The 19,715-nt window shown below is 37.5% G+C and overlaps 1 protein-coding gene across 15 annotated transcripts in view; it reads right to left on the bottom strand.

Annotated features, from left to right (window-relative positions):
- Positions 1–14,466, bottom strand: part of LOC140157277 (chromodomain-helicase-DNA-binding protein 5-like) — a 64,016-nt gene extending 49,550 nt beyond the window's left edge. For 13 of the 15 annotated variants that reach the window (XR_011859658.1, XR_011859657.1, XR_011859656.1 and 10 more), the window contains exons 1-9: positions 14,201–14,465; positions 13,488–13,597; positions 10,374–10,445; positions 9,637–9,781; positions 8,927–9,096; positions 7,915–8,089; positions 7,181–7,260; positions 1,354–1,524; positions 22–165 (exon numbers count right to left, since the gene is read on the bottom strand). Coding sequence is in view for 11 of the 15 variants with exons in the window: in XM_072180415.1 (XP_072036516.1) it covers positions 22–165; positions 1,354–1,524; positions 7,181–7,260; positions 7,915–8,089; positions 8,927–9,096; positions 9,637–9,736 (840 nt within the window). In the remaining 4 variants the exon portion in view is untranslated. Of the gene's footprint in view, positions 1–21; positions 166–1,353; positions 1,525–7,180; positions 7,261–7,914; positions 8,090–8,926; positions 9,097–9,636; positions 9,782–10,373; positions 10,446–13,487; positions 13,598–14,200 lie in introns of all 15 variants that reach the window. The other 2 variants (XM_072180411.1, XM_072180408.1) reach the window with 1 other exon arrangement.
- Positions 14,467–19,715: the final 5,249 nt, after the last annotated feature.

A 19,715-nucleotide genomic window follows, 5' to 3' on the forward strand; every position in this document is an offset into this window, starting at 1 on the left:
ATGCAACCAGCCTATACTTACACAGTGTGGACAGCTCCATTTGCCTTCAGGTGCTGCTTCTAGCTCAGGATCTAGACACACTAAATGGTAGGCCCTAGGGCAGGTATCACACAAGATAATCTCACCACCTTGTTGGCATACCTCACAGTAATCTTGATGGTCAGTCTATGGTAAGGAGGAAACAAAATAGGATTAGATGGCAGCCATTGAGCAAGAAATAACATTCTATATTGCTTGTCACCTCAAGATTGGTAGCAACGTCAAAATGTGTGTCTATCGGTGATAGAGCGTTACGATTGGGTGACCCCTTTAAACGTGCCTGTATTATGTTGCGATTCCGAGAATGAATGGTGCGTGCGATTGGTTGGAATTTCAGATGTGATTAGATTGGCTTGAGAATTATTTTTCGTCCACCTACATTTTGTCCTTTAAATTTACGATCACGTACACATGTACTGCTATGTTTATTCAAATGAAATATTTACTGTCTACAAGAAAAAAGATTTGGTCTTTACAGAACTGCCTCTTTCCCCACCTTTTTGGCATCAAATTGAAGATCTGTCTAAACATAAGAGCACAGAGACTGAGAGTTGAGTAATGGTGCTCACTATTCACTCTACTGCTCAGGGTTGGCACGATTAAAATCAATTGATGTTAATCACAATTTAAGGGGGTACTACACCCCTCGATAAATTTGTGTATATTTTTGCATTGTTCTCAAAAACTATGAGCACAGTGGTAATAAAAGTTATGTATATTATAGGGGCAAGGAATCCAATTACTACACTGGAATTTCAGTGATCCAAGACAAGCGGTTCGTTATTTATGATAAGAAATAAGGTACCGCTAGGATGTACCTCATTTCCTATCATATATACTGAACCACTTGTCTTGAGTCTCTGAAATTTCAGTGTAGTAACTGGAGTCCTTGCCCCAATAATATACATTACTTTTGTTACCAGTGTGTTATTATTTTTTGAGAAAAATGCAAAAATACTCACAAATTTACCACAGGGGTGTAGTACCCCCGTAAATCAAATGATTTTCTTTTTAAATCACTGATTCAAATCAACTTCTTCTGTTTTTACCATTTTGGATAAATTTAAGTTCACTTGAATAATTTCTATCTTTGAATGAATTTTTCACATCTGAAAACATGTTTTGATTTTTTGTAAATATCTGAAAGGATTGTGCATATGTCTAGCATTCCACTGGTCTCTTTTGACTTGATCATGGGGTATAGCAGTTCTTGCAATAAAAAAATAAATAAAAAAATAGATTTAAATCTAAAAGATAAACCGATTTTTTTTTAATTAAAAAAAAAATGGCAGGCCTCGGCTACTGCTAACTCACCTCATAACCATCTTCATCAGGATTTAACCTCCTCTTCTTTTTAACTGCTTTTTTCTTTGGTTTTGGCTTTGGTTTTGGTGGTGCTTTACTTGCAGAGCTATCTGACTCAAGGATGTTTTGAATGGTTTCTTCCGACAGTGAACTGTCACTGTAATTGCTGCCACTATCATCCTGCAATTAAAAAAAAAAACACAATACAAATAAATAACTAACTAAGCAGGAGCATGGTGGCCAAGCAGAACGCCGGGAACGGGTTCAGACTCATAATCAGAAGGTTGCAGGTTTCATCCCCGGAAACGCTATTAGGCCAAAAAAAAAAAATATTGTTGTGTTGCCCTCAAGTGGGAAAATGGGAAAGTTGTGTAGGACGGTCGGATTTAGATTTTTTTTTTTTTTTTTTTTAAACCTTCAGTTTTTAAAAATCCCCTCAAATATTAAATAATACTTCTTCAATTAGGAGACATTTGTCAATTTTGACTCTGGATATAGTATGGTCGTTGGGCATTTTGACCTGGAAAAAATTGGTAAAAAGCTGATTTTTGCACCAGACAAGCAGAATATATCATAGAACATCATATCCAAAATCCCCAGAAATCCCCCTTGGGGAATTCGTTTTATCCAAGATGGCCACCAAAATGGCCGCCACAACATATAATTAGCTGTATCTTAGCTTCTAAAGCAGATATGATGATGATTTAAGTGTCTTTGAATAGGTTTAAGAGGTCAGAGAATTCTAATTTGTACAAATCTAACACACTGATGTCTTAATCCCACTGAAATTCAAGATGGCCGCCAAAATGGCCGCCACAACATATAATTAGCTGTATCTTAGCTTCTAAAGCAGATATGATGATGATTTTAGTGTCTTTGAATAGGTGTAAGAGGTCAGAGAATTCAAATTTGTACAAATCTAACACACTGATGTCTTCAATTACACTGAAATCCAAGATGGCCGCCAAAATGGCCACCACCACATATGATTAGATATATCTCCGCTCCTGAAGCAGATATGATGATGATTTTAGTATCCTTGAATATATTTCAGAGGTCAAAGAATTCCAATTTGACCGTATCTAAAACACTGAAGTCTTCATTCACACTGGAATCCAAGATGGCGCCAAAATGGGCCGCCACCACCACCACCACGTGTTATGTTTAGGTATATTTTGGCTTATGAAGCAGATATGATAATGATTTTAGTGTCTTTGAATATGTTTTAGGTGACGCAGTTGTCAATTTTGTATTTATCTAAAGTACTAAGTCAATTCTTCACTCACACTGTAATCCAAGATGATCCTCAATATGGCTAAAATCAAACATGCTTAACTGTATATCTCAGCTTATAAAACCAATGTAATGATGATTTTAACCTTTAAATAGGCTTTTAAGAGAATGTAGGTTTTAGGGGTTGCAGATTTCAATGTTGCAATTACTTAAAACATGGAAGTAAGTGCTCAGTAACAATATAATCCAAAACAGCTGCCACCACATGATTTTCTATATCTCAGTTTCTGAAGCAAAAGTAGCTATCTTCGACTTCATCTGCAAGTATAATCGCCTCAGCGTTTTGGCAATTTTCTCCTCTGCAAACCTTGTGGTGCTGTATCTACATCCGTAAGGACCGGTGCTAGTACGGTGTCAGAGAGTTTCCAACCCCATTGATTTGGATCCAAGTTATTGTTTGTGAGCTTTCTCCAAAATATGACCTGCAAAAGAACACTCAGACTGTGAAATACGCTGCTCTTTTTTAACTAGGTGGATGCTTTTGTGGATCAAGTGATGCTTTATTTGATGATACCATCGCCATGAATTAAGCGAACCGCAGACCGTTTAAAGAATCTTCTTCTCTGCCACCACATAAGACAACAAATACTCTGATGCCATTTGTACCAATCTGTTCTAATGTCGCCTCAGGATCGCGCATCTGGGATGATATCTGCTGCAATTCTTCTTATCTTCTGCAACAAACTTGTCTTTCCATGTCCAAATGTTGCAGAAGGGGAGTCACAACCACTCCATGCATGGATAAACAGGACCTGAGATGGAATGTCAATACTTCACCAACGTTGTTAATAAGGTCTTGAACTTTCCAACCCTCCGATATCAGCTATATTCTGGTCCCCAGTGGCACTTCTCTTCCTTGTCTTGAACATTGAAGGAGTCTTGAAGGGTACATTCCACTATCAATGTGTCAGCATCTCCGGTACTTGTGCACCATCCATCGACTCAGCAGCGAGATAAACTGGCATTTGTTTTATCATATTCAGCTCACATAATCTATGAAGGTTCTCACCATGACCAGCAGACCTTCCTCTCAAATGAGAAGAACAACAGTCAGTTTATCTCGCTGCTGAGTCGATACTTGGAAACCAATGGTCAGATCGTGCACAATAGTACTGGAGAGGTTGTATCATTCTGACACTTTGAAAGCTAGTGGAAGGTACCCTTCAATTTGCAAGACAAGGAAGAGAAGTACCTGTAGTAGCAGATGACACAGAAATACTTGTCCTTTTGATATACCACTGAGACCAGACTATGGCTGGTATCTACTTCCATTCAGAGAAGAAAGGGTTGGTGGTTTGGAAAGTTCAAGACCTTGTTAACAAAGCTGGTGAAGTAGTGACATCCCATCTCCTGTTTATCCATGCCTGGAGTGGTTGCGACTCATAGACATGGAAAGACAAGTTTGTTGAAGAAGATAAAAGAATTGCACTGCAGCAGATATCATCCTAGATGAGCGATCCTGAGGCGACATTAGAACAGATCGGTAAAGCTGGCATCAGATTATTTGTTGTCTTATATGGTCGCAGAGAAGAAGATTTTTTAAACGGTCTACGGTTCGCTTAATCCATGGCGATGGTATCATCAAATAAAGCATCATTTGACTCACAGCTATCGACAAAAGCTTTCACCTACTGAAAGAGCAGCATATTTTCACAGTCTGGGGGTTGTTTTACAGGTCATACTTTGGAGAAAGCTAACAAACAATGACTTGAATCCAATTTAAAGCAATGGGCTGGAAACACTCTGACATCGTACTAGCACTGGTCCTTAGGAATTTAGATGCAGTACCACATAGCTTGTTAATCTTGTATGATACAATTGCAGGGCTGTCAACTCTCACGTATTGGCCGTGAGTCTTGGGTCACTTTCTCACGGTCTCACGCCAAGGTAGTATAATCTCACGCCTAAAAGTAAATCTCACATAAAAAGCTGAAAATTGAGTAAAATCTCACGCATCGCCATGCATAAATTGTTGTTCCTAACCCCCCCTTTTCACATTGTCGAGCGCCGTGGCTCAAATAATCATGGTCAAAATGAACAATGAAGTCGGCAAATCCCGGTACGCCTCTGTCTCACGCCAAGCAATTCCAAAAAGTTGACAGCCCTGAATTGTAAACTTTCCTCCAGGAATTCTTGTGTAAATAACGGATGATCCTGTTGCAAAAATGGACTTAAATGTGTCACAGCTTGTGAAGATTACACAGGAGAACATTGCCAAAACGCTGAGGCGATTATACCTGTAGATGAGAACGAAGACAGCTACTTTTGCTTCAGAAGCTGAGATATATATTCACATGTGGTGGCAGCTATTTGGGATTCTATTGCGACTTGCACTTCAGTGTTTTAAGCCCGGGTTTTAAGTAATTGCAACAATTTTATGACCCTTAAAACCTACATTCTCTTAAAAACCTATTTAAAGATTAAAATCACAATTATATTGGCTTCAGAAGCTGAGATATTTAGCTAATCATGTTTGATTTTAGCAATATTGAGGGCCATGTTGGATTGCAGTGTCAGTAAAGACATATGCTTACGAAGATAAATACAAAATTGACTTCAAGTCACCTAAAACCTATTCAAAGACACTAAAATCATTATCATATCTGCTTCATAAGCCAAAATATACCTAAACATAACACATGGTGGTGGCGGCCATTTTGGTGGCCATCTTGGATTCCAGTGTGAATGAAGACTTCAGTGTTTTAGATACGTACAAATTTGAATTCTTTGACCTCTGAAATATATTCAAGGACACTAAAATCATCATCATATCTGCTTCAGAAGTGGAGATATATCTAATCATATGTGGTGGTGGGATTTTGGCGGCCATCTTGGATTTCAGTGCGATTGAAAACATCAGTGTGTTAGATTTGTACAAATTTGAATTCTCTGACCTCTTAAACCTATTCAAAGACACTAAAATCATCATCTTATCTGCTTTAGAAGCTAAGATACAGCTAATTATATGTTGTGGCGGCCATTTTGGCGGCCATCTTGGATTTCAGTGTGATTGAAGACATCAGTGTGTTAGATTTGTACAAATTTGAATTCTATGACCTCTTAAACCTATTCAAAGACACTAAAATCATCATCATATCTGCTTTAGAAGCTAAGATACAGCTAAGTATATGCTGTGGCGGCCATTTTGGCGTGCCATCTTGGATAAAACGAATTCCCCAAGGGGGATTTCTGGGGATTTTGGATATGATGTTCTATGATATATTCTGCTTGTCTGGTGCAAAAATCAGCTTTTTACCAATTTTTTCCGGGTAGCCACTGTTTTTCCTCTTCAACGACCACACTAATACCTGTTAGACATCAATTAAAGACTAGTCTCTCAATAAAATTTAATTTAAAGTGAAAAACTTTGATTTTTTGAACTAATCTGTAAAAATCATCATTCAAAAAAAAAAAAAAAAAAAATTGCTCCCCTGATTTTCAAGGATTTAGGGTCGGGCGATTGAGGGCAACACAACAATTTTTTTTTTTTTGGCCTTATGTTGTGCCCTTGAGTAAGGCACTTTATCTCAATTATTCCTCTCCACACAAGTGTATAAATGGGTACCGGCATTCTTAAATGCTGGGAAGGTAACAAGACTCACTGTGGAGGAGGTGTAGCAATCCCCCTATAGCAACATTACTAGACCTTGTTCCCCTGGCTACTCTTTAACCCCCTCCCATATGTACCACCTACTTTGCAGCTTCATCTCACTGTTTGCAGACTCAACAGCGCTCCTTGGTTTGCCTCCCTGACTAATTGAAAATTATGACACATTACGGTTCAATTCCCTATAGATCTGAACTTGATCCCATTTCTAGTGCCAGAAGCAAGAATATTTAATTTTCTTTTTTTCTTTTTGCACTAAGCCACTAATCTTTTATTTAATCATGCCTCATCAATGTATATCATAATACTAATCACAGAGTGTCTGTCCGTCCGTCCGCGTGCTATGGCGTTCGCGCGGTGCGATATTGCGTACGCGCGGTGCGATATCGCGTGCTCACGTTGTGCTATCGCAGAGTATCAACGGGGATGTGCGCAGAGTACCGCATCGCGCATCGGAAAGCATTAGGTCTACAGTGTGACTAACAGGTGCATCTCATCGGACCAATAGGCCTATTTTCAAGACATGATTAACATAAAAATCATCAGTTATGGTAAGGCCTATATAACCCGTTTGCGTTCACATTTCTCCCGATTGAATTGACGGCCTCCATCCAGATACTAAGCTATACTACTAGAATTTCGGGGTATTTTTGGGTCCTCCAAATATGTGGTAGCAGGACAGGGCTTGGAAGAGGCGAATGATGGGTTTTCAGATTATGGGTACCGAAGTAAGCGTCACAGCTACAAAACAGAGTTGATTAAGTTGTGTCTTAATCATTGAGAGACGTATATCGTAGTAGTTTGAAAAGTCAGGACAACTATTATCGGTAACGGGTGTTGGGTAATTAGAGATAGGCCTATCACGAGAACCGCCCAACCCGAGAACCGCGAAATCTAGTTTATTATAATACCACTTCATATTTTAACAAAACTTACATCAGAATTTCTCCTCTTCTTGCCAAGTTTAATCTTGAGTGGTGCAACTTTCTTTTTCTTCTTCTTGTCTTTCTTCTTTCCTACAAAGGCAAAAATTGGTAACATTCATATATTTATATCATTTCTAAGCACAGGTTGTCAATAGCCAGTTAACAGACTAATGGTGGGCGGCCCCTGAGCAGTAAACATAGCAAACCAGGTGTATTTGGTTTTAAAAAACAGATGTTAGAAATGTATTTGGCCCTCTGTAGCCCACAGGCAAACATAATTGCGCATAATGTTTGCACCGATATCTTCATTTTGGTAGGAAAATGGTGGATCAGTGCAGAGGATCAAAAGATTTTGGTAGAAAAATGGTGGATCAGTGCAGAGGATCAAAAGATCTCAAAAAAGACAATCATTATACAATACGTGAAATCATGTCCTGATTGACAAACTTTACAAACCACAAAAGCAGGCAAGCCAGGTGTAGAATTTCATTCCATCTTGTGAGAATCCATTTGGAGGATTCTGGTGACCAATGTTTATAAAATTTTACATAGTTTCTTGTCATTGAACCAATGTGTAGGCTTCAAATGTTTTAAAACAGAATCTCTTTGAACTCGCAAATCCATTCAGGAGAATTCCAGTGAGAATGGATTTTCGCCGAAATTCTAACCTTGCAAGTTGATGCAATATATAAACTGAGCCCCACAAATGGTAAATTGCAAAAACCTGCTATAAAGATAATTTACCTTTAGCTTCTTTAACTTCTTTGATTTCTGCATCAATATCTTCCTCCTCAGCTATTTCGTCCTCAGCAACTGGCTCTGGTTGTTGTGGGGGTGTTTCCACTTCTGGTGCTTCTGTTGCAGACACTTCTGATGCTGCTTTGCTGGGAGACACCTCTTCTGTACTTTCAGGTCTCGCCTATTTTAACGGTTTGAAAAGTCGTGTAATAATTCAATTAATTTTGGTAAGCTTATATCAGAAATTTCAGAAATAAGGCATAGCTTCAATTAACCATAAATCCACTATATTTCAGCGGAAATGAAAAGGTAATTGTGACGTCATAACAATATTATGAACACTGCCAGTTAGCACCACAATCATGTATACTGGTTGAGATGGCGGCCGTCAAGGCATTAGCCAGAGGGTGTCCAAAATGGTCAAAAATATCTTTTTCTACAAAATCAGGGTGTCCACTTCCTATTCACTCCATTATAAAAATCAGAATTTTAGGGCATCCAAATTGAAAACAGGGTGTCCAAATGACACCTGGACACCCCTCTGGCTAATGCCTTGGCGGCCGTTATCGATCGGTCTGATAGTCATCAATAAGAGTGCAGTGCCTGTAGTGTAGACCCACCCTTGTGTGTCAGACTAAATAAACTGACCATGCCACAGAAAACACTGGCATATTGTTGGCTGGTTTAGCCTGGTTATTAAGACCAACCATTTTGTTTGTTTGGTTTTTTTTTCATTTTGATTATGAATTTATAAACTTTATCTTCTTGGGGCAGATTTTTTAACACAAAAAAAAGAAAATCACACAATCAATTCTCATACGGATTCTCTTAACATTTGTTGCGAGAATCAATTTCTTTCATTGAATCATGCAGTAAGTGAAGCGACTCAGATGATTTTGATTCTCGCAAACTGGCACGAAATTGAGGTCTTGTATCTTGATTTTCTTTTTTGAGACAATGAAAAATTACATGTATCTGGTAACCAGGATTATGTGGATTTTGTATTCCTGACACTGACCTCTTTTGTTGGACTCTTAATTTCCTCTCCACCACTTCCAAATGTTGGACTGAGTGGTGGAGGTCTTGTTCCTTTCTTTGGATTGCTTGCACCAAATTCCCTCCATAGAGACTGCAGGAGGGCGGCCATCTTGGGAGGTGCCAATTTCGGTGCCCTTTCTGTGACCAAACCTGTCATAAAAGTATAGTTGAGAAATAATGAAACACTGATAGTTGAGAAATGTGCAAGTAAATTCATAGAACTATATTTCATACAAAAAATATGACTTCATAACCACACACATTTTTATAGGTATAGAGTCCAACCTCTTTTATCTGGCCACGATGGGACCATGTGCATAGTCCAGAATCTGGAAATGAATGTTTACTTTTGCATTGAATAATTTAAGAATTGGGATAATAAAAAATGACTAAATATGGGGCAATATCACTACCAGATGGTATTTGAGTGTTGTATGCAACATGTTAACCCTTAATGCTTCAAGGCATGATTGCAATTCAGGTGTCAAACAATTAAAAACACATTTCCTATCAAGATCCCACAGCCAGAACAGTGATCCATATTTATAGGGGTCCAGAGAAGGGAGGTTCAACTGTTTTTTGAATACTATAACGTTTTCATAAATTTTGGCAACAAAAAAAGATAAAATCAGCTGAAAAGAGGAACTCTCACACCCCTGAAGTGGGAAAACAACAAAACAGTAAGCTTACCTCGTATGTCATCACAAAATAATTTGTAGTTTGTCAATGTTTCATAATCAGAATCCATGTATTCCATTTCAAATTCCTCAATGCCATATTCACGCATCATCTCCAGCGAGCTCTTGGGTGGGGGAGGTCGGATTGGGGGTCTTGGCTACAGAGACAAAAGAAGGGAAAAAAATCATAAAGGAAAATTAGATATAACAATGATTTTGATGTTGCCCACATGTGCATTTTGATCAATGATCAGTGTCATTCACAAAGCTGTGCTATAAATCATACACAAGATGTGTGTGGTGTACGTATACATAAAACTGCCGATACTATACAGGAACTCTGCAAGCAGGTGCAATGTCGAGGAAACTTGACTTCTCTGAACACATAAGTTTACATAGAATCTGCAAATGGCTGCTAATTCAGTATGAAACAAAATGATCGCATATAAACTGATGACATCAGTTTCAGGTCTTGCATCTGATCTCTGGGAGCAGTTTCAGGTCTTGCATCTGATCTCTGGGAGATGATGATCATGATTAGCACAACTGTTCAAAGTTTGCTCTTTACATTTAACGCTAAGACAAACTCAAGATTTATAGCTTGAATTCATCAGAAGATGAGAATAAGTTATTAAAGACAACCGAAAACAATTATTCTAGTAATACATACATCTATATTTTTAACAAGAAAACTTACAGTATTGTAATTTTTTTAAATGCAAAAAAAACGTTCTAGCTTTTGGCACTTACCGTAAAGACAGGTTTCTTCTTTTTCTTCTTTGTATGCTCTCCATCTTCACTGTTATTAGGTGAATCACTTTCCTGTGTGTCACAAAACACAAGGTATAATTGAAACTATTATTATAGTTTTCTTGTTTGTTATTGAAACATGTACATAAAAACTTGCACCAAAAAAAGTGGGGCCACCTTTCCCAATTTATTATGTGCTAAAATCATTCATTTTGGGGGGCACTTATTTTTTTATTAATGATGCAAATTATACAAAGTCGAAATTCAGAATTTAAAACTAAATGTACGTTTGTATTTGAAATCAAAACTATCATAAGCCGTAAAGTTTAAATATATGTTTTTGTTTATATTTTGTGCTTTGATCAGGTTTTGGAAAAGCGCTATATTATACACATGTCACTTGTATGACCCACCCTAGGACCCCCGGGGGATGTGCGTCATGGTTGGGTCATTTACCAACCAATTAGTGACGCAGGGTACGGTCATTTACTCAATATGTGCGTCACAACATACCCCGAGGGGTGCGTCAGTGTCAGTCACTTTACCTAGGTGCGCCAATGGTTAGGCGCATCAGTGTCAGTCAAAATACCTAATGGTGAGTCAAATTTGCGTCATGAGGACAGTCATAATCCTTAACCTGTGCGTCACAATTTTGACCAGGGGCTCAGTCATTGTCAGCAAATGTCAGTCATTGTTTAGACGCACATGTGGGTCATGGTATAGTTAAATCCGACGCACCTATGTAAAGTGACTCACCACTCCCGGGGGTCATAGGGTGGGTCATACAAGTGACATGTGTATTAAGTACTGATATTATTATTAAAGTTAAAAGGGCATTTCGTGATCCACAGCTTCATCCCCCCACTTTTCTCAAAAAAAGTATATCACTGGAAACCTCTGGCTACATAATGTTTATGTACAAAATATTTCTTGCAGATTAATTCGTTTAGCAAAGATATCGTGAAATTTGAATTTCGTTCTGGTGCACCAGAACGAAATTACAACGCATTGTCTATGGAGCAGTGTAATACACTAAATCATGCATAACTCGTGAACGCAAAATCGGAATCAACTGAAATTTTGGGAATAGGTTTTTTCAGTGGATATCTAATGAAAAATGACATAAATAGAGGATGCTAGGATCAATGAAATACTCCTTTAAGGCTGTAAGTTCATAAATTTTGGTGGAATTAAGTTGTACACATGTATGTAACACTAACAGTTCATTTTCCGATCCATTCGTATGAAACACAGTAATTTGCGATCTCTTCCGATCAAAACTGGTTTGGATGAAAGAAATTTGGGCATCAATGAAAAAGAGATGCTTGTGGGCCGATGTTCTGAGATTTTTTTACGAAACCTGGGAGCGGGAAAAAATAAATTCTCTCTCTTGACTGGGAGCAGAATTGAGGACACAGTGGCTCAGTGGTTATGGACTTATAATCTGAGAGCTTGCTCTATGTCCGTGGGTTAAGGGTTTGAGTCCTCGTCCCACCACCTTGTTGCACCCTTGGGCAAGGCGCTTTGCCCCGCTTGCCTCACCCCACCCAGGTGCAATGGGAAGCAGTTAGGGGTAGTCACAGTCATTGTACTGATGAACCTTGCACCATTTATAGGCAGCAAACGTGGTTCTGACATATTCTAATTCTAATTTTTTGTAAATACCTGATAGGATTGTGCATGTCTAGCATGGCACTTGTCTTCTTTTAACTTATAGGCAGCAAACGTGGTTCTGACTTATTCTAATTCTAATTTTTTGTAAATACCTGATAGGATTGTTCCGATTGTGCATGTCTAGCATGGCACTTGTCTTCTTTTAACTTTATCATGGGGTATTAGCAGTTCTTGGAATAAAAAAAAATCCAATTCAAATCAAATGATTCCATTTTTTTTTGATTTTCCTTAAAAAAAAAAAATTCCCAAATTTAAATTAACAGATTTAAATTTGCTGGAAATCAATTTATCAGTACTGATTTCGAGTATAGTCCCACCCGCTTTTTGGATGAACATTTTTCAAAATTGGGGGTGGGACTATACTCGAATTTCAAATTTTTTTTTTCCTTTTGAAATCATTAATGGAGTATGACATTCGTGAGTACAAATTAATTTATTCAAAACACATAGGCCTACAATATATATATTTTTTAAATCAACCATGAATGATTCTAGCATTTAGGTTTAGGACACTCCAAAGCCGAAAAAATAAATAACTTTAAAAAAAGAAAATTTGGGGGTGGGACTTTACTCGAAGGTGGGACTATACTCGCGTCAGTAGTCAATACTCAGTACGTCGGTAAGACGGTAATTAGGCGATGAAAAAGAAACCCCTATTTTATGGGTCCGACTGACCCAGACATAGCATTTTGGGAGAATTTTGTTTTAATTAAAATGGCTAAAATCATGTAAAATCTGCTGTTTTGGGGCAATAACTTTAAAATGATTTTTAATGAAAATTTGTGAAAAATATTTTTTTTGCCACATTTGTCAAGCTTTTGTAATTAATATTTTATGGTAATGTTAGTCTCCGGGAAAATAAATTTAAAAAAAAAATATGACCGACCCTACTTAAAAAGTCTGTCTGCCTGTAAAACAGGGTTGTTTGATTTCATTGCCTTTTTATGGCTTTCAATTAAATATTCAAAATTTAAAGAATAGCAGTTCTTAGCATCATACAAAAGAAAACCCTTCACTTCCCAGTGCGACTAAAATTCTGCTACCGGTACTAAAAATTAGTAAATCCATACCAGGGAAATGTACGGCCCACCTAGGCTATGTACAAACAAAAAAATTATTTACAAAAAAGAAATGGTTGAAATTGAGCACTATTTAACTTTTTTTTTTTAATTTGTTTAATTATTTATTACGTACGGAATTTAATTTAAATTTCAAATACTTAACAATTTCAATTTAAACAGCAATGTTTGGATGAAACTGCTACTTCCATACAACAAACAAAATAAACTTGGATTTTACACAATTTCAACAGCTCTGAAGCTGAAACCCCGTACATGTGGCATCCATTCATAAAATCCCCATGATTTTCAATGGGGATTTATGTACACTCAGACAAAACATGTACACACACACACTGCATGCTGCAGCACAAGTACTTACTCCGCCGCTGCCTTTCTCCCTTTTCCTTTTCTTGCTTTTACTTTTATCTTTCTTGTCCTTTTTCTTTTCTTTTTTGCTCTTTTTCTTCTTTGGGGGAGTTATATCTTCAGCTGCAATAAACAAAATGACCAAAAAACACGTTATTTTCCCTCAAAACTTCGATTTAAAAGCCGGTGAAAATTGTAAACAGTGATCATTCATCGCGAGTGTTGATAGGACACAGCACGGATGGGTGATTAATAATTATCCAAATATATATCCACGCACGAGAGAGGTGTCAATTTGGTCCCAAAATTCACCCCAAAATTTCTCGAAATCGACCAGAAAAATATGACTACGATGTTAAATAAATGTTTAAGAACTTAAATATTGTGGAATTTGTGATTTATTTAAAGCAGGGAGTACATCCCCTTTGTGAGAATATCGGCTCTTCCAAATACACTTGATGCAATACAACACACAGAAAATCATCGATTAATTTTATGACCGGCAGACCTTGACCAAGTCTGCGCACATGTTTGTCGAAAAATTACTGCAAATGGGCTAAATCGTGCATATATTTCTTCCAAATTTTAGAAATATGTAGTTTATATATGCATTTTCATTACATGTATTTTAAATCCTGACTTTGGAGGAGTTTTGGATGTAAAATCCCGGCGGGAAATGAGGTTCGAAATATCATCGATATTCAAATTGTGTGAGATTTCTGTTACCTGGTACGCCGGCAGGTCCACCTTCGGCTGCTACGGGAGTTGTTCCATTATCTGCAATCTCTTCATCGCCGTCTTCCGCATATTCCCGTCTTTACCGATTGCAGCCATTATAGCAGAAAGATCTCTGCTGTTTGAGAAAACTTTCCGCAATAATTCCTAAGATGTTTGTGGGGTCGCAGTCACTTTATAAACATGGAAATGTGAAGATGGCGGTGAGACAAAAAAAAACTCAATTCACCCCCACGACAAAAGGGTGGTAAAACACTAATTGCTCATGCGCAGTATGACGTAAATAGCCTTGATACATCCCATATTAATCACCCAAAACATCCCATAATAATAACCACTTAAGTTAATCAGAGACAAAATACCCACCAAAACAGCTCCCCTGGGGTAGGGGAATCTTTATCTCAACTGGCATAGTTGGCAATGGCTAAATTTGCCCAATCAAGGCAATTAACATAAAAATAAGCATTGAAACTAAAATTCAATGTTTTCACTGTGTGAGTGTATTATACTTATTATGGGGCCCATTGAGCCCCATTGAGTGATGTTGGGACACTTTTGCAATTAATTTTATGTTGCTTTATTTCATCTCTTCAGTCAAAACGTTGGAGGAAAAGTTTCTCAAAAAAAAAATCACATCTGAAAACTGGATATGGGTGGATTGATGAATTGCATCATTATCCAGGTGCTATTATCCTGCTATTCGCCACTTGCACGGTTCCGCCATTATGCACTATATGCGGGGAGAGCCTCGAACTGGCAGCATACATGAAAGGAAGAATTACGTAACCTTACACAGAATGTTATATGACTGGTTCAATTCCCATTCATGTATGCTGCCAGTTCGAGGCTCTCCCGCACATAGTGCATAATGGCGGAACCGTGCAAGTGGCGAATAGGGCCTATATTTAATTCCAGCTTTTTGATGGTAAATGTGTGTTTATCAAGTTAATAGACCCTATAAATTTGTTAAGAAATTTACAATCAAAAATGTTGAATTATTTCAAAGTACAAGAAAAGTTGGATAAACTGGATCTCTTTTATATGAAGGCCTATATAAATGCCATGCCATACATTTTCCGTTTTCTCATTTTTCATGCTTCAAACATTTTATTTCCTCGGCCTCGTTTCATTCTTCTCACTTTTTCTCCCTCCCTCTTTTGGCTCCTCTTTAGGCTATTTTTTTTAGGACCGATATTGCTCTTTTTGGGTTTATAAAGCCTATATCATTATTATTACTTTATTTACTTATTTTGCTTCACATTAGGCCTATAGTTTGTCTCGCTAATAGATCCTAGTCTGTCTGCCTTTATTTTTTCTTCTCGTTTCTTTCCTTTAGTCTTCAGTTCCCACCAGGCTCTTTCGTTATCATCTGTCTTTCATGTATGTAGGCCCATATAAAGTTATTTTTTTCTCCAACATATTGGCATCATTACGGTTTAGGCCTATAGCTTGCTCTATGAGATTTTATATCACGCGCCTAGTATTACGGTAAAAGAGCGAAAACCCAAAGATACTAAAAAAGAGTGAGAAGAGTGAAAATCGCCAATAGTAAACATCACTCCTAAAAGAGTGCCACTCCTATATCATACCTTGAAAGAGTGGTTTTCACCCGGGGGGACTTAACACAAATGACCATACGGGTATGATGTTCCCCAGATTTCGCAGCTCCGAAAGACCCTGACCCCTTATATTTGACCAAAATAGAGCTCCGAAAGACCCTTGAAGTCCAGCGCTAAAACTTAAGACCCCAAAATTGCTCATTCCTCATATTATTGGGGTTTTTTTTCAGGCGAACCAAAAAGCCAAGAAAACCCCTTGATTTTGACTGTTCGCAGCTCCAAAAGTCCCCATTTTACTTGTTCGCAGCTCCGAAAGACCCCCTTTTATGGGTATGCCGTTCCGGGTATGCCGTCAGCTCCCAAAGACCCACCACCTCAAAATTCCTGGGAACATAGTGGCCTACCCATCAAAAGTTTTTGATGTGCCCCCGGGGGTTTTCACACTTTTAGGGGTGATTTTCACTCACTCTTTTGGAGAGTGGGATTTAACATTGAGACCCAAGCGACTGAAACTTCTTGCACGCAACAAACTTCACTACCGGTAGGCCTATAGGCCTAGGCCTATGTGTGTTTTACAACTTTTTATAATGAATTTGACTGATAAAAAGAAAGTTGTAAAATTTTAAAGGCTATAGGGTCTACTTTGGTATACAGGGGGTAACTTAAGCTTTGGGCAGCTAGGTCACTTTTCACAAGCTCAGCTCTCCATTTAAGTTGATTTTCTGTCAATAAAAGCTCCTTTTCAATTTCTGAAAGAGCTAACTTGTAAAAAAACTTGAAAAATAACATGCAGACGCGTATCATAATTGATAAATGATCAATATGGTTTAAATTGGAACATATATAATTCGAGCGAAGCGGGCCTAAATTTGATTTATTTTTAAGCTGAAATGGTTGAATATGAGTGAGATTAATCTCATCTTTTTCTCCAATATTTCTCTTCTCTTATACGGTACCCGAGGGGGGGGGGGGCGGTCGCGCCCGTTTAAAAGAGCTGTTCGCTAGAGCTGCAAAAGTTACCTCCTCCAATTAATTTTCGTTATCATTCATAGTATGTAGTACGGGTACGGGGTACCCAATTTACATGATTTATAGGCCTACCAGGAGAGTTGGGTTTCCCAAGTTGATTATTTCGGATCCGGCCTCTCTTTGGTGATAATGCAAAGAAGATGCAAGGGTTTAATATCTCCATATTTTCGAACTGTGGAAACCCCAACCCCAAAGGTCTTGTATTTGTTTCCAGTAAAACGGTCCAAAAGTGTGAGAAAATTGACAAGTTTTGGTGATCATAAACGGTTCACAAAAGTCCAAATGAGCAAATTTTTGTAGGTTGGTTTTAATACTAGTAAGCGCGCTTTTCTTTTGAAAAAGTTCACTTTTTGGAGTCTAGGATCTATGCACTGCAAAAACAAGTGTTTATATTTAAACACCATATTGTGTTTATCAGAGCAACACTTAATAAACACATAATTCATGTTAATGGTCTAACACTAATGTTAATTTTTCTAACACTAATGTTCATAAATTAACACTTGGTGTTATGTTACAAACATTAGTGTTTGTAATATAACACGAAGTGTTAATTTATAAACATTAGTGTTAGACCATTAACATGAATTATGTGTTTATTAAGTGTTGCTCTGATAAACACAATATGGTGTTTAAATATAAACACTTGTTTTTGCAGTGTGGGCATAGAGCTGCATAGCATGGTTTGATTGGCTTTATAAGTTATTATATTTTCAAAAGTAACAACTTTTCAATTTATTGAAGATATTTTTTTTAATCAACGTGATATTCAGTATTTTAAATAAGTCAAACACGGCAATACTTATGTTCAAAAAATGTTATTATAAAGGTGTTTTCTTGCAATGCAACAGGCAACATTAAAATGACACTATACAAATTGTATAAAGAAAAAACAAAGTAACACATTTATCTCTGATCTCATCACATATACTCAGGTATAGAGATTTTTCTAAATAATTCTCATTTTCTGCTCTATGGATTATGACCTTTCTTTTTAACTGCAACTATTATGGGATGTTCATTAGTGCCAGTTGATAGTATTATGGGATATCCAACTTCGGGGCTCATGTATCCAGCGCATGCGCCAATAGAGGCGTGGGTTTGTCACTATGTGTGGCTCAGGGTGGGGATTGTGTTTGTCACTAGTGATTATTATGGGATGTCTAGTTTGGGCTGTTGACGTCAGAGGCGTGCAAACAGATCCGGTTTGCATAATTAATTTTGGTATGCTCATATCATTCTATGATCCCATGTCTCAGGCTACGGTGCATGAAACACACAATTTTTATTTAGCATGTTTAAGGAAAGCGGGCGGGCAAAAATAAATTAAAAGCAGTCACTTCATTTTTACAAAGATATCGTTCACTTCTTCAATACTCACGTTCACTTTTTATTTAAAATCATTGGGAAAGACATTCAAACAAAGAAAGAAAATGCATTTTTCCAACACGTACCCCCCCCTTGAAGAAAATATTGCTTTTAATAAATAGGCCTATATCACTTATCAAAGAGAAAGAATGCATCTTTTCTTTCTCAGTTTGTTCTCAGTATCAAATCAACGTGTTCCAAAAGCTTCCAAACGAACTTTAAAATTGTTTAAAGCCGTGAATTGGTTCGCACTTTATAGGCGCCCTATACCGTCGTTGGAGATTTTTTAAAGATTATTTGGTCTAAGAAAAAGTACAGACTAGTTCGAAATTGAGCAATTTTAGAGCTTTTTGGTATCAATAATTTATCAAAACTTCACTCATGGTCCACCTTCTTTTAAAAGTATTTGAAAAGGGGTAGACTTAAAGGACAGAATCAAAAATTGATTCCGTCTGTAAAAAAAGTTAATAACATCACAAATTCGCAACAAACCCAATTTGTGAAAAATCACCCCGGGCAGATTTTTGGCTATATTTCTCCATTTACGCCCAAAAGTGTCTCTTTTTGACATGACACGTCACATAGGCCTATAATTAGATTTATAAAGTTTACTTAAAGGACTAAATATAAAAATTTAAAAATATCAAATTTTAATATTCCTCGTATTCAGAATGCAATTCGATGTCTGGTGTATTCTCAGCTCCCACAACCCCCCCCCAAAAAAAAACCCAGTGCAACGTTAATATCCGACCCCCTTGTAGTTTGCCTTAAAGTTTTATCTAGTTCAATATCTATAAATACATACAGCAAAGGTTCTATGGTCATTTCTGAGGAGTTCCTATTCTTTTTGATCAGGGGCGTAGCCAGCTTTCTTGGTCAGGGGGGGCAAAATAAAATTTTGGGGGCACAGACGAAAAAAATTGCAGTTGCATCATACAATTACATAGAGACTGTATGTCTTCGAGCTTCCCGAAAAGGGCCTTATTGGGATGATACTTTACACTATTTTCGCCCATTATCCGGCTAAAAAAGGGCTTTATTGTTACAATATGCGCGCGTAGCGCGGAAAACTTTGTATTTTACACTATTTTGGCCCTGAATTTTGCTAGAAAAGGGCTCCTTGCCCTTTTCTTTTCCTTTGCCCTCCTGATTTTCTCTTTCATTTTTTGTCAGAGGGCACTTTTTCTTTTTTTTTGTCAGGGGGGCAAGGAATCCAATTACTACACTGAAATTTCAGTGACTCAAGACCAGCGGTTCAGTATATATGATAGGAAATGAGGTACATCCTAGTGGTACCTTATTTCTTATCATAAATAACGAACCGCTTTTCTTGGGTCACTGAAATTCCAGTGTAGTAATTGGATTCCTTGCCCCTATAAAATACATAGGCCTAACTTTTGTTACCAGTATGTTATTAGTTTTTGAGAAAAATGCAAAAATAGACACAAATTTATCGAGGGGTGTAGTACCCCCTTAAACAAGTTTTTCTTTGCAATATAGGAGGCTGTAGAAACTGAGACATAAATTATCATATGGCTACATTGTTGCGG

Source organism: Amphiura filiformis, chromosome 7 (assembly GCF_039555335.1).
Source record: "Amphiura filiformis chromosome 7, Afil_fr2py, whole genome shotgun sequence".
NCBI classification, from domain to species: Eukaryota; Metazoa; Echinodermata; class Ophiuroidea; order Amphilepidida; family Amphiuridae; genus Amphiura; species Amphiura filiformis.